This window comes from Chelonoidis abingdonii, chromosome 3 (assembly GCF_003597395.2).
Source record: "Chelonoidis abingdonii isolate Lonesome George chromosome 3, CheloAbing_2.0, whole genome shotgun sequence".
NCBI lineage: Eukaryota > Metazoa > Chordata > Testudines > Testudinidae > Chelonoidis > Chelonoidis abingdonii.
In genome coordinates, this window is record NC_133771.1 from 14,783,265 (window position 1) to 14,798,557 (window position 15,293).

At 44.5% G+C, this 15,293-nt stretch overlaps 1 protein-coding gene across 15 annotated transcripts in view; it reads right to left on the minus strand.

The window, feature by feature from the left end:
* SUPT3H (SPT3 homolog, SAGA and STAGA complex component) overlaps nt 1-15,293 on the minus strand; it is a 559,042-nt gene that overhangs the window by 187,390 nt on the left and 356,359 nt on the right. For all 15 annotated transcript variants that reach the window (XR_012655472.1, XM_032802086.2, XM_075063614.1 and 12 more), the window contains 2 exons: nt 14,049-14,139; nt 11,850-11,986 (listed from right to left, as the gene is read on the minus strand). Coding sequence is in view for 14 of the 15 variants with exons in the window: in XM_032802086.2 (XP_032657977.2) it covers nt 11,850-11,986; nt 14,049-14,139 (228 nt within the window). In the remaining variant the exon portion in view is untranslated. The remainder of the gene's footprint in view (nt 1-11,849; nt 11,987-14,048; nt 14,140-15,293) is intronic.

The following is a 15,293-nucleotide window of genomic DNA, read 5'->3' on the forward strand; positions in this document are numbered from 1 at the left end:
AAAGAAGAGATTGAACATGCATTGTGTTGTCCGTGAAACTGCAACAACGGCCCTGTAGGTGGTGAAGGACGCTTAGCACGCACAGGCATACTGCCCTGAGCTCTCGACATTGATATGTATCAGCTCTATGGGAGTGAACCAAAGGCCTTTGGATGCGCCGGGCCCCAGGTGTGGCGCCCAGCCAGAGCAGGTGCGTCCGTTGTTAGGGGACACAGAGGCTGAGGACTGTGGAAGGGCAGGCCCGCACACACAGCGGTGACTTTTCCCACCAGTCGAGGAACGAGGACTCCCGTGGATCGTTATAAATCATGTCTAAGGTGTCCCTTCGGTGGCGGTAAACCGAAGCCAGCCGGCTTGTAGCGGGCACATCGTAGTCTGCGTACTTTAACGAGGACATATGGCCATGTGTCCTAGAAGGCAGGCAAGTAACGGGCGAGGTAGTGGGAAACCTCGCAGGCTCTGGACCAGGGAGACTATGGCTTGAAACCGGTGCGGGGGCAAGCTGGCTGTCGCACGGTGGAGTCCACATGCCCCCGATGAATTCTATCCGTAGCGTGGGCACCAGTGTGGACTTGTCCAGTTGACGATCAGTCCCAGCTTAGGCGAATAGTTTTCTTATGGTGTCTACATGCTGGTGACTTGAGCTTGAGTTCCCCTGATAAGCCAGTCATCGAGGTAGGGTAACATGTGAATGCGACGACGCAGAGGAAAGCGGCGACAACAGCCCTACATTTCGTGAAGACCCGAGGGCCGACGAAAGCCAGGGGAGGACAGTGAACTGTAATGAACTCGATTCACCATGAAACGCAGGTACTCCTGTGGGAGCGGTAAATGCAATATGCAAATCGTCCTCATGTCGAGAGCGCGACCAATCGCCGGATCCAGGGAGGGAATGATGTCTCAGGCCACCAATGCGGAACTTGACTTCTTGATGTATCGTTCAGCTCACGTAGGTCTCGAGGATGGGCTGAAAGACTCCTTTCGCCCTTGGTGATCAGGAAATAAGGGAATAGAACACCCTTGCCCTTGGCTCCTGGTACCCTTCTATGGCTCCGATTGAGAGAAGCTTGTGGACTCCTGCAGAGGATTGCTCGTGAGAGGGGTCCCTGAAGAGGGACGGGGAGGGAGGGCAGGAGGGAGGCGGAGAAGAGAATTGGAGACGGTATCCAAGTTCACCGTATGCAGGACCAACGATCCGTTGTTGCTGGGACCGCCGGGAGGAACGAGGAAAGGCGGTTGGAAACTGGAGCGGATCAGAGAGGGAATTGGTACGCTGCTCTCGGCGCCTTCAAAAAATGGAACTTAGGTCCCGATGATTTGCGGACGCCGGCATTATTGCCTGGAGAGGGCCGATTGCCGCCTGCGATTGACAGGCCACGCCTCGGCACAAAGCCTGTCGCGGGCAAGGGCGGGGGTAGGGGCGCTTGGGGTTAGGGGCGGAATGACCGTCTTTGAGTTTGAGGGGTATGCATGCAAGTGACCACATGATACCTGTTGTCTTTAGACTTTGTAGTCTAGATCTGTTTTTGCGAGAAAGACACTGTGTATCAAATGGCAAGTCCTTAATGGTGGTCTGCAACTCGGGCGGTAGGCGGACACCTGCAACCAGATATGCGCGCATGGTATGCCAGAGGCGACGTTTAGCTGCTGAATCCGCTGATCCACGAGGCTTAGCAGGGAGGTTCTCGCAACCTCTCCCCCCCGTCGAGGAGGGCTGTAAACTCTGACGGGAGCTTGTGGGATCAACTCCGTGAATTTGCCGACTGCCTCCCAGTGTTGAAGGAGTATCGGCTTAAGAGGGCCTGCTGGTTCGCCACACGGGCTGTAGCCTCCAGCAGAGTAAATTTTTCGGCCCAGCAATCCAAACGTTTGGCCTCCTAGACTTTGGCGCGGGGCTTGTGGACGTGCGCTCCCGCTCTTGACTGACTGCACCACACAATGAGCAGGGGGCCGGGTGCACATACAGGTATCGTAACCCGTGGAAGCACAAGTACTTTCTTTCCACTCACTGGCCGTCGGGGAAATGGACGCCGGAGTTTGCCGAGATGGTGTCGGCTCTGGCTGGATGGATTTGATGATGGGAGGGCCACCTGGTAGGTGTTTCCGCTGAGAGATTGCCTGACCACAGGGTCCTCCACCTCAGGGACTTTCTCACTGGGCTTATATTTAGAGGCATGTCGCCTCAAAGATCCTGGTCGCCTGCAGATCGATAGGGGGGAGGCCCGACGAGGATGTGCCGCACGCTCTCATCTGGGGAAGATGAGCAGACAACCCTGGAATGAGCGGGTCCTGTACGAGCTGCATCTGGTGGGCCTCCGCCTCCGGGACATCTAGGGCTGCTCTGGAGCTTGTATGTACCATCTCTGTATCAGTAGGAGTGGTCTATGATTGCGGCCTCCGGTGCCCGGTTCAGAACGTGCCCGGAGCGTGATTGGGCCAATGGTTCACCTGGCTTGGTGGTAGCCAGGTGTCCAAAGACCACTGAGGTGGCCCTTGGTCCTGATGTGCCTGAGTGTCGATCTCATAAGATGCGCTGTGTGTGTATGGGAGGCGACGGATATGTGGCACGGGTATCGAGGCAGATGGACCATGCCAGGCGTCCATAATAGGCGTCCTTCGCGGTGCTGGCAAGGTACTGGGAGCCGTGGCGATATGAAGAGCCGGGACGGGACCTAGACAGTGGCCGGGGTCACCGTGCCACGTCGACAGCTGAGCGGCGCGAGGCTTCGCGGTGCGGATCTGAGTGGTGCCGAATGGTAGACGGAGACCGGATCTGGTCCGGTGCCGAGTACGACCGGCACCGGAATGGAGAATGGTGCCGGGACTGCGAGCGGCGTCGGGATCGTTGATCGGTGCCGGATGCGAATTGGTGCGAAGCCCGGAACGTCACGGTGATCCCAACGAGATCAGCGGGCTCCTGGTGCCGAGAGGTGGGTCCGCACAGGCAGGCTTGCCACGCGACTGATAACCACACGGCGGTGCGGGGTTGGGCAGGCTCAGGCTTGTACGAGCTACAGTCCCACGCTTGGAGTAGGTCTAGGCGTAGTCGGAACGATGAGCGTCTACCACGGCATGGGCCGGGGGCTGGGAGGCACCGGACTCGACGCTCCTGGGAGGCCGGAATCAACGGTGCGAGGCAGGCGTGTGCGCGGCTGCTGGGCGTGCCAGGCGATCCGACCTGGAGCTGTGCTCTAACTGCGGTGTGACCAAGGTTCCACAGGAGCCTTGAGTCTCTTGCTCTGCGGGAGTGGGGGCGGTGCGCTGGAGGATGGGCGGTGACGGAGGTGCCGAGGTGTCTTCGCCGTGCCGGAACGGACGAAGCACTTGTTCCTGGTGCCGGAGACGTGGCCGAGGATGGAGGAAGATTGAGAGCTCCTCCATCAAAAAGTTGTTTTAGGCGAGAGTCCCGCTCTTTTCGGTCGGGGCTTGAATGCCTTACAGATATGGCACTTGTCCATAGATGGCTCTCGCCGAGGCACTTTAAACAGCAGTCGTGCGGATCTCCTGTGGGCAGCGTGGCGATGGCAGGTCCACAGGGTTTGAAGCCGGTGAACGGGCATCGGCCCGGTGCGCCTGCGGGAGAGAAGGGCGAACTCCGATCCTCTAAATCAATAACACTACTACAACTATACTAACAGTAATTAACAATGAACTAGAGAAAAACTATGTACACTAAAAGCTAAGAAGAGCAATCGCTAGGTAGGTGGAAAGTCAGCTATGCCGCGCTCACACTGTTCCAACGACCGACACGAGCGGTAAGAACTGAGGAGCGGGCGGGCCGGCAGGGTATATATTAAGGTGCAATACCGGCCACTCCAGGGGGCGACCTGCGGCCCACTGAGTGTTGCTAGGGTAAAAGTTTCTCCGACGAACGGCACGAGAGCGCGCGCACTCTAACTGGAATGGATATTAGCAAGCACTCGAATGAAGAAAACTCATCCCCACAATGGGCCATCAAGAAACTCATTCCCTCCAGTAATTCCCTGTGGATCCTCAAGACAGCGACGTGCCCAGTGACCATCCCTGTGATTCAACAAACATGTGACCTGCTCATGTGACCCTAGCACCATTTGGGGACAGTAACTTTCCCACAAACAGGAGCTGTGGGTTTGTTTGGGACAGTAATTGTCCATGCACATGGCAGAGAATATAAAAAGACATCTCAGGTTGCCTCTTTTCCTGGTCTAATTCTCTGGACTGTGGATTTACACCTAAAAGGAGCATCTTGAACTACAGACTGAGGCCCTTACCAATCTCTTGGAAGTTACCAGAGAGATGTTACAAGTCAGCAGTCATTTCCATCACTGCTACACACTGCTAAGGACTTTGGCAGTCATTTGTATTTATATGATCTATTAACCATTTATCTATCCCTTTTCTTTTGTAATAAATCTTTAGTTACCTTAATGAGCATTGGCTGACAGTGTGATATTTGGGTAAGATCTGAAATAATATTGACCTGAGAGTGTCTCTGATCCTCTGGGATTAGTAAAGAACTTCACATATGGTGAATAGGTTTCCATAATCTCTCACCATATCAGAACTATTTATCTGGATCAGAGCCGAGGGCTGGAATGTCTAAGCAGGACTATGTTTGGCTCTGGTTTAACCCAGTATTGCACTGCAGAAGCTATTTTGCTACTGCTTAGTGAATCTATTAAGAGAGTAAACCACCAGTTTTGGGGATTGCCTGCCCTATTTCTTGCAGTCTGCTCTGAGTGTGGTATTTTCACTGAGGACCATCACAGGCACCCAGTAACAATCCTCATTTTATAGATAGGAAACTGAGGAACAGAGAGATTACGGTCAAAAGTAGCTAAAGTTTGAGACACCTTCAACCTGATTTTTGGGAGTACTTAGCATTACATAGCATTTCATATGCTCAGAGCACAGTTCCCACTGACTTTAGTTGCAACTGAGAGTGCAAATGGGACCCAAAGGTCTCAGATCAGACACCCAGAAAACGAAGAACACACAAAAAGTGACCACATGCATCAATTTTTGATTTAAGTGACTTGCCAAGCATCACACAGTAACTCTGTGGCAAAAGTGGGGACAGAATACAATTCGCCAGCATGGCATTTGAACACCTTAACCATGAGACCATCTTGTCTCTTCTTGCAATCCCTGTGGCCTCATTCACTATGCACCTTCCAACTTCCACAACAAATCAAGCAGGGGCCTACAAAAAACAGTCTCCTTCACTACACAATCCTGATTCATTCCCAGAGCAGGTCCATTTTGTGCACTAAATGAGACAAGGGTCTTGTGGAAAAAATAGCATCATAATGCACATGCAAAAGAAGGCTGTTTAAGGAACCTTAATTCTGATATTTCCTAACACTTGAGTGCTTGACTTTGCAACCTTAACAATGTTCGTTTTGGGGTGTAATTTTCTAGGTTTTAAGAAAATAAAAACTGGAAAACAATTCCATCAGGTGGCATCATATTGACACCCACATGGGCAGTCAGTAGCATTGCAACCTTTATATTCACCACATAGACCCTAGCTAGCAAGAAACCGATAGTAGGAGCAGGTTGAATTTTGTATGTGAACCAGCATTAGAAGGGGATGAAAAACTTTGCCAAGGGGTTCACAGATATTTGAGGATAGCAGAGGAGGGGTGAGACTCAGGAATCCCGGGTTCCATTGCAGGCTCTGGATGGGAGTGTGCGCTGGTGGAAACAAACTCTTTTGCCATATCCCTGTTCCACCCTGTCTCTTCGCATGCCTGGTTCTGTGTCCCAGCACCATTCTCCTTTCCCAGCCAGTCCCTCCTCCTCCCAACATCCAGTCTCTGTCTTCTTGCTGAACCAGTTCCTCCCCTCCTGGCTCCTTGTCCAATCCATCTCTCCTTTTCCACCCCACCAGCTTTCAGTTCCAGGCTCCATCCCCAAGCTCCTCATCCAATTTCAGTCTCCCCCAACACCCTCTCTCTGGCTCCTGGTCCCAATCTCTTTTCCTTGCAAGTCCCAGTTCTCCCGCGCACTCCAGCTCCTTGTCAGATCTGTCTCTCCTCTTGCTGCCCCACCCAGTGGTTCCTAATCCCAGTCTTTGTTCATCCAGTCTCTGTCTTGCCCCCTTTTCCCTAGCTCCCTGCAAATCACCTTGCTCTCCACCTCTCCACCCGCCGTTTCCTTCACTGGCTCCCAAGGCCACCCTCCGCACACCAGCTCCCAGTCTTCTTGTCTAGCCAATCCCTCTCTTTCCCACACTTCTCAGGTTGTCTCCTTGCCTAATCTGTTCTAGTCTTGCCCCTCCAGCTCCCAGTAGCAGTTTCCATCCCTTCCTCCAGTCCCAGTCTCACTAGACTACTTATCTCAATCTACTCCTCTCTCGCCCTCCTGGTCAGGTTGTTCCCTCTTCATTTTAACCAGATGGCTTCCTCCTCCAGGGGGGAGTCATTGAGAGCACAGAAGAGACAGGCTGTCTGCTCTCAGTTCCAGTGCCCAGCCCCCAACCTGGTGCACCTCAGCTAGGGGCAGTAATTTGTGCTGGTTCTTTACATTAGTATCATGAACAAGGCATTTGGGCACCACTACACCTTTCTGAAACTCCACACTCACTGTTTCTACAGAACACACAAGAAATGAACAAGTCCTATACGTTCCACACACAACCCTCTTCCTGCTGGGAGATTAAAGAAGAATTCCTTGCAGTTTACTCTATTTTGCAAAAGAGTGAGTGAAACCAGTTTCTCTTCCGTGAACTATGCACGGCTCACTATAGGCTTTTCAGTCAATGCAAGTATTTCCATTAGCTCCATTGGGAGTGTATAAGGAGAATCAGGTCTAAACTGAATATGAATCTAGGGATCTTAGAACAGGTGGTATATTGGCCTACCTCGTTTTTAAATATGTCTCGTGTGTAATTTTATAGGACAATATCTTCTAACAAGCCACACATTTTGCCTACCCTTTTCCAAATGTAACCAAGCTTTAACTTTTTCTTGGCTTCAAGCCTACTTTCTAAAGGTACTGTATTCTTCTATTGAAGTTATTTTCCCTTCACTGTTTATTCAAAAATGCAATGTACTATGAAAGCATTATGGTGGCTATTCCTGCTGAATTATTGCTATATAAAATCTGAGTGTTGGAAATATATCCCTAAACTAGCAGACAGAGTGGCAGATGAATGGTGTTCCTTTTAATCCTAAGGGAACAACAACTGAAATACAGCATTCACAGTGTGATGCTGTTTGCATTCCTTTGCATGTCAGTTCAGCTTTCTGATGGGAAGGCTTTTTCCCTGTGGGGGAGATAGCACCATTATAAAACAAATGATGGCAAATGACTTTTTTAGAAAGGAAAAGAAACCTTCTACACTAAAGTACATTTAAAACAAGTCTTTTTTGCAATTACTTTAGCTGAAAATAAACAAGAGTTCTGACTTAAAATATTTGTTTCTGATTTTTATCAGCATAGAGCAGTAATTTTGACAAATTTTTATGTGAAAAAACAACATCGGGAGAACTTTGCGCAGGTATTCTCAAAAGCAGCTAAGCGACTTTAGAGCACAAGTCCCACTGACTTTCAATGGGTCTTGTGCTCCTAAACCCTTTAGACACTTTTGAAAATGTCCTGTATTTGCACAATTAAGCATTCAGAAGTCAGAAAGGACCACCGGCATCCTTACTTCACATTGTGATATAGAATACAGGTTTTGTAGCCAGATACTTATTTAGCATTTTGTAAGTGCTGTGGTTTACACCGTGTGTGTCAGATAAACAAAGTAAAGACTACAGAGTAAACATATAAAGACTATGGAGTAAACTGTATTTATGCACCATGTACTAAGATTGGAAACCAGATTCTCTTCACTGATCCAGGCCATTTCCACCACTGAGGAGGTGCAGAGGGCCCATATATAAACCATTATCTATCCAGCTGTGAATTCGCCTGGCATGGGGTAAGCCTCAGCAGACATAAAGCCAGCATAGGTTGCTTCTTTGCCACCACACCTTTTGGTCAGAGATAAAGGCTGGGCCACAAGGGGCATGACTGGAGTTCAGCAGTACTCATTAGTGGATGGTCTCTTGGGGACTGTTACCAGCTGGCACAGGTTGGTTGTTCCAACTCATGGTGGGGCTGAGATTGTGCAGGGCAGCGAACCAGAACTTGTAGTTTACGTGAGCTTAGAAAGGAGTCTGCCCCAAATATAAGAGCAAATCTACTTTCACTCTGTATTTTGTGACAGTAGAGTGTTCCTCTTCTTAACCTTAACAGTACATTTCCTGACCTTTGAGAGCCTGATTTTGTAATCTTAAAGTGGCACTGCTGCTAGGTTGTTTTTTTAAAGGGTCCAACTCCCAGGAATTAATATCTTCTTATATATTATGTGGCATATGCTGGCACCAACCAGAGAGAGAGAATGTTTTTGCCTCTACAAGGCATGTAATCGTAGACCACTACCACAGCAGCCTGAAGCTCCTCCAGCACATCTCAAAATCTGACAGGCTGTCATCGGTAGGAGAGTGAAGTAAGTGGCCAATCTAATATTTATGAAAATAGATCACTTGAAAAGTTCAAAGTACCAACACATTCACATGCACACACTCCAATCAGTAAATTAGAAGACAAATGCAAAGAACTTAGACCAGCACATGCCAGCTTACCCTTTTGGCCAAGTCAGGTCATACACTAATTCTAATTCTAACTAGTTTTCTCTTTTCAAGTACAACTTTTAAGACACAGAGGAAAGCAAACTTGCAATCTATTTGTAAGGTTTCATTGTGCTCATGGATTCTACGGTACACTAGAGGCAGCAGAAGGAAAATTCAATCAAAGAGTGATGCCAATGCTGATTATTCTATCGCACTTTAAAGGCAGGAGGCTGCAATCCATAAATCAAACATGGTTTCCCAACAGACTACCACAGTTGTAGTTTACTCTTGAGAAACTGTAACCTATCAAATCAGAAACAGGCAATTTCTATGCTTCTGACAGTTCCACTTTCTACTGTCTATAGTCAAGTTATGTCTATGAGGTGGAATATTTTATCCCATCTACAGTTTTGTTACTCTGAGTAGCATAACATGGATTGTTTACTGTTAGCTTTGGATACTGAGGTTTAATGATTCAATGATACAGAATCTCTAACCCAGCTTTTATTGACAAGGCAGTTGACTACTGCTGCAACTATTTATTGCAGGTTTTGATACTTTCTTATACTGATACACTGACTGCAATATGTAACACAATTGCAATATAACCATGTACTTAACTGAACCAAGAATGATTCTTCTACTCTCAATTACTTTTAAGCCCTGAATTTTAAGATTATTCAGCTTTCACTTGCACCTTGTTGATTCCTATCATTGCTAGAGGTAGTATGCTTGTGTCAGATTAACAATATAGTAAAATGTCTCTAGCTGCAAAATATTCTGATCATAGAATGCCCCTTCTATGTAATAACAGAGTTAACTGATATTTTTCAATCAATGCTAAAAAGCTACTTGTTCTGCTTCATTCGTGTTTGAAAGTGGGTTGGAGCTTTCCTTAATCTTCAATGATGGAAATATGTGATGGACATCGTAGAAGAGGAATACATGTAGTTTCAGCTCTAATTTTATCAAATGTTTTTTAAAGAAATAAAGCATAGACAATATTTGCTTTCGGTATCATAAGTGAAACCATACCACTAAACAATCATATCCTGTTTAGCCCATAATGACATCAGAAATATATGTTTATCATCTGCTCTGGACAACTTAGCATGTTTTTGGCCCTGGGCAAAGTGGAACTGAAACCATTTGCAGTTGTCCAAACCAAGATAACCACACATTTCTGAGGTAATTGATACCTAAAAGGAACACTGCCTTTAGATCACAGTTCACGATTTAAGTACACTAATTCCTTAAAGAAGGTTGTTAAAGTTTTGAAAGTATGTATGTCTATTGGACTGCCTCCAAAATTTAGCATGGGTTAATCATAATCTACTGCACACAGAAAATGTGATACACTAGACTACTTAACATACTAACAACTCTTCTTTTTAGGAATGGAATACATTTCATGCAATTGCTTATTTCTCCCTATCCACTCCAAAAAATAAAATTAAAAAATAGTGTGGAGGGGGGGGGGCAAAATTTTGAGTGCTTTGAAGTAACATGCATCACAAACTAGATGTCTGGTTCTATTACCAACTGTACAGGATACTTAAACACTGACTACACAGTTCATGGTGTTTCAATCAGTGTGAATGTACTGTAAAAGTTATAGGGCATGGTGGTTCTATTCTCACACTGCTGCAAATCACGAGTAAATTCATTGAAACTAATGGAAGTAGACCACTGTAAAACCAGCATCAGAGGAGAATCAATCCTATTATGAATTTAATTGCAATCCCTATGATTCATGAACTGAACTTTTATGAGGGGGGGAACAGGTAAATGAAGTCACGCTAAAGCTTAGCCTATGGCATGTGAGCAGATTCCCCAGCAGGCTGATAGAAAAGAATTATCTAGAAAGTCAGAGGATAAGTGTCTTCACACTTTTCAAGCAACTCCCAGTTTAGCTGACTAAAAAGCTGGTTGTACTCACAAGTAAATGTTAAGCAGCAAACAGTTGTGGGCCAGGGCCCAGAACAGTTGCTCTCTGATTAATCTAGTATTACTACTTACCACTTGTATACTGAGCCAAATGCACGCATGGTGCTGTACAGAACCAACCAAAGGAAATGTCCTTCCTCGAAGGAACTTAAAATGCAGGTTTGAGTGGTGGGGAGAGAAGATCCTAAATGACTTGTCTGAACTGCCATTCCTGCTACAGAGGCTGGAAACCATTGCTCTATGGTATGGTTTCTCAACCTGGGGATCACAACCACCCAGCCCTCCCCATATTACTAAATGGGGGGAGATCCTGGCAAGATTCTGCCTAACTGGAATGGGAGGTCCCAGTACAAGAAGGACTGAAAACCACTATTCTAGCACAGGATGAAACTCACATTATTTCTTATCCAGGCTTCTTAGGAAATCTACCAGCAGATACAAGAACCAAGAAGGCATAGTCATCAAATACGGCTAAATATGTCAGACAGCTCACCACAAAGAAGATAACAACAAAAAACCCTACCACCTCTCTACCACTGAAAATATGTAACTTCTTTTTAAAAAGCAAACGAGATGCTTTAGAGATCTTATAAATAATACAAAGTAAAGACATTCAGGGCAGAGCTCTGAAATAATAATGAAGACAGACTTTAAATGTATATGTAGAAAAGGAAGCAGATCTTAAAGAGAGAAGGGTAAGCTCAAGACTGTGTGGTGTGGGAGCAGAACATTTTCCACTGTATTTCTAAGCTACGCTAACGTGGAAAAAGGAAGCTGATTATATATTATATGGGAAAATGTTTTTAAAGAAAAGGAGTAATCAGAAAGACTTCCTCACAGCTGGCACTATCCTAACCGCAATATTTTGAAATAGAATTTGCTGTCTATCCAAGGGAAACAGAGCTGAGATGGATTGAAAGATCTATGACTACGTCTAGTCCCTTCCCTTACCTCTCAGCATGAATAGGTAGGATAACAAGAAACATTTCCTTCTTGGAAGAAATATGGAAATAAGATTCTATTTACAGCATCTACCTAGAAAGTTATCAATGATTTGAAAAGTGGTGAGAAAAAAAATATATCAGAACAACATGATGTATGAAATCTATTGCACATTTCCCTTCTATTCTGGAATTCGATGTGAGTGGGGAATAGGGTGATCACACAGCAAATGTGAAAAATCAGAACGGGTATTGGGGGGTAATAGGAGCCTATATAAGAAAAAGACCCCAAAATCGGGACTGTCCCTATAAAATCGGGACATCTGGTCACCCTAGTAGGGAAAAGGACAAAAATTACCTCCATCCGCTCTTGTTTAACATCATCAATCTCATCATCTTCAAACATAGCCAAGAGCTCCCCAGTCTGATCAATAGAGTTGAGAAAGTCTTGAGCCAGCTTCTGACGTTTGTTGACACTGCTACTGTTGAATTTGTCTATAGAAAGGAGAACAAAATTAAAAACAAGTCTATTATTTTGGTTCATCTGTGACTCTCTACATCTGCAAGGCCTACTTCAATAAAAACATTAAAAGGGAGGACCTGTTTGAACAACATAGTGCTTCCCATTCTGATGACAAATATATTCTAAATGTTCTAGTCACTAAGTTTAAACCCTCCTTTGGAAAAGAATATTTTTGTTCATGGGAGGCTCTGTACCTGTGCACAGTTGTGAGGCCTGCTTTTACTTATATCCTCACACCATCTTTAGCTCCTTCTGACTCCAAACACACCAGAGTTTGGAAAATGAGGCCTTGATAACGACTTACCAACTGCAATGTTAATTACTAACATCATAGCCTTTCATAACCAGAGTGCACTATGAAAGTAAACTATATCAAATAAGGCACTACCAGCTAATCACCTGAGCCAAAATTGTCCAAGCCCAACCATAACTGATATGCCCCCTGCCCTGCCTCTCATAAGCAAACACTTCTAAACCCTTTCTTGTTACCAACTGATCTGCACAGAATCTTCCAGGGGAGATTACTCATGTGAATGCATACACTCAGCCAGTGTAACATAGGGGAGAAAATTCCTTCCCAAACCCATACATGGCAGTCAGTCAATCTTAATGACCTTATGTCCTAAAAGCAATCATCACACAAACCTCAAAATGCAACTTTGCTGCTAAGACAGGAGATAAGACAGGTCACCCCTCAGCCAAACTGCAGAAGACCATAGGGTAAAGAGTTAACTAAACTGTTGGCCTTAGAGCAGGAGGGGCTCCACAGACAGCCTGTTTCATCCCACTGTCAATTAGGGAGATAGTTGGAGACACAGCCTATTTACCAAGAGTAAAGAGACAAACAAGAAAAAGGCGAAGGAAGACAACAAGCCAGTTCCTAAGTAGCCTATGAAGAAATCCTGGCATAGGATTTCCTTCTATATGAAGGCTGGGAACCTCATTTTGATATAAACTGAAAATTCAGCAAGTTCAGTAGATGAGACCACAAAAAAGACGGGTCAAATTTTCAAATGGGGCTTCTATAGTTCCAGCACTATAGTTGCATGTGCAAATACAGTGTGCTTAGAATTCATGGCTGCAACTGTAAAGCCGCATTTGACTCTTAATTTTCAGAGGAATACTTACTTTTTATGGCATTTTCAAAAGCTTCTGACTTAGATATGATTTAGATATGAAAACTGTAATTTACTACTTAATTCAAATCAATTTAGTTCAACTTAGTGAGACTTTATTGGCATGATAAGTTATAAAAGTTTTGCCAAAGTGTAAAACAGAAAGAGACTCCTTCAAGTATCTGTTAAAAGCAAGAAAGATTTACCTCTGATAGGGTTTAACCTTACTGTCTGCAAATGAGAGGTCAGCTCTTCAGCTAGTGTAAATCAACATAGCTTCCCTGACTTCAGTGGAGCTAAATGGATATTTACTAACTGAAGATTCAGCCCAAGATAAAAACAAAATCTACTTAGATTAAAAGTTATGCCCATTTATTATAAATTCTGTGACTTGCTTATGAAATGGAGAAAGAAAAGTGTTTCCAATTCTTTAAACTATACATTGATTCCTTAAAACTTCAAAACAACACAGGAAGAAAATTCTGGTCATATATCAGTATTAAGTGACTTTAGATTATGGTTGCTTCATAAAATATGTCAAAACCCCTTGATAATAAATTAACAAATGTCCATTCAAATGAATTTCAAAGACATGTACTTCTCCTTTGCACACTGTAGCTGCCACATTTAAATTACACATACTGAAAACAATTAGCCTTTTAATCAGCACCAGTTTCTTAGTTCAACACAGTTCTGACATTAAACAGTCCCACTTATCATTTGGATGGTGAATGGAAATACTGAACTTTTATGAAGTATCTGAATGGAAAAGCAAAAGGTTAAATGGACTTGCCAAATAAGCCAATATTTTGAGCGTCAAAAACTATTTAGATGGGGGTATATAATTTTCTGTTGGGGCACACAGTACACAATTTGATTATTTCCTTAAAAAGACAAAATTATCTCCAAGTTTTTCTACCTTCAAGGAGATCATCTTCTTCAATGCCTTTGACAATTTTAGATTTGTAGTCTCGGAAGAACATATATTTGAGCAGCCTTCTAAGCTTTTTCTAAGGGAGGAAAAAAAAGTACATTAACAATGATTAAAATGTATACAAAATGTTGCTTTACAGAATAGGGATCATTATAGAATATACACTGTGTGTACGCAGAGAGAAAGCACATATATTTAGTTAATATGTAATATTTACTAAATATATCCAGAATCTTTGATTTTGCAGCAGCTCAATGCATGGAAAATCCCATTGACTTTAAGGAATCATCAACATGAGCAGCTGCTAATTTGAGCCCTCTACAGATTTATTGCAGTGCAGTGATAAAAATTCTATTGACGCTGGCCTAAATTTTCAAAAGTGACAGGTGATTTTTGGTGCCAAATCACTAAGGGGTCTGATTTTCAGAAAGCGGATGCTTGACATTTTCAGAAAATCTGGCTGCTTAAGGTATCTCAAGTTGGGCACCCAAAATCATTCTTTACTTTTGAAAATTTAGACTTACAAACACACAGTTCCAGGAGCTCTGAGTGCACACTAGCCATCTTCCTCAAACACCCTCTTGAAAGCCTAACAGCTACTGTGTACATATCATGCTCTATGATTAGAGATGAAAATTTTCAAATGATGTGTCAAAAATAGGCCATTTTTCAAAATGAAAAATTATCAAGAATTTGTTTTTTGACAAAATCAGAAAACACAAACTGTAGCTGTTTCTCAGCTTTTCAGGTTTCTTTGGTTTATTGTTTTTCCTTTCCCTCTCCTTTCTTACCCTATTTGGAGACAACAGAAAAAAAAGGGTAGTGATTAAGGAAAGAAAAAGTGAGACAAAGAAAAAAGGAGAAAAAAGGAAGAGGTGGAAAAAATTAAAAATATTTTTAAAAATCAAAGAAAATTTTGATTTTTGAAAACTTGTTCCTTTTGTAAATCTGAGGAATGAAAATGATTGCAACATTTTTAGTCCACATTCTTTCATTTGTTGACTGTCGAGCCGGCAAACGAGCAGTTGGCACCTGCTTGGGTTGCTTCTTCTGGCCCGGAGACAAGGACCGGCGCTGTGGTGGAGGTGCCGGGGAGATCTGGCGCTGCAAGATTTTAGCAGAGTCCGAACACAGTGCAGGACTAGCCGGTGCCACAGAGGCACTCTGCACCGAAGACAACGGTGCTGAGTTCCGGTGATCAGAGGAAGGAACCAGGCTAAGTGCCGTCTC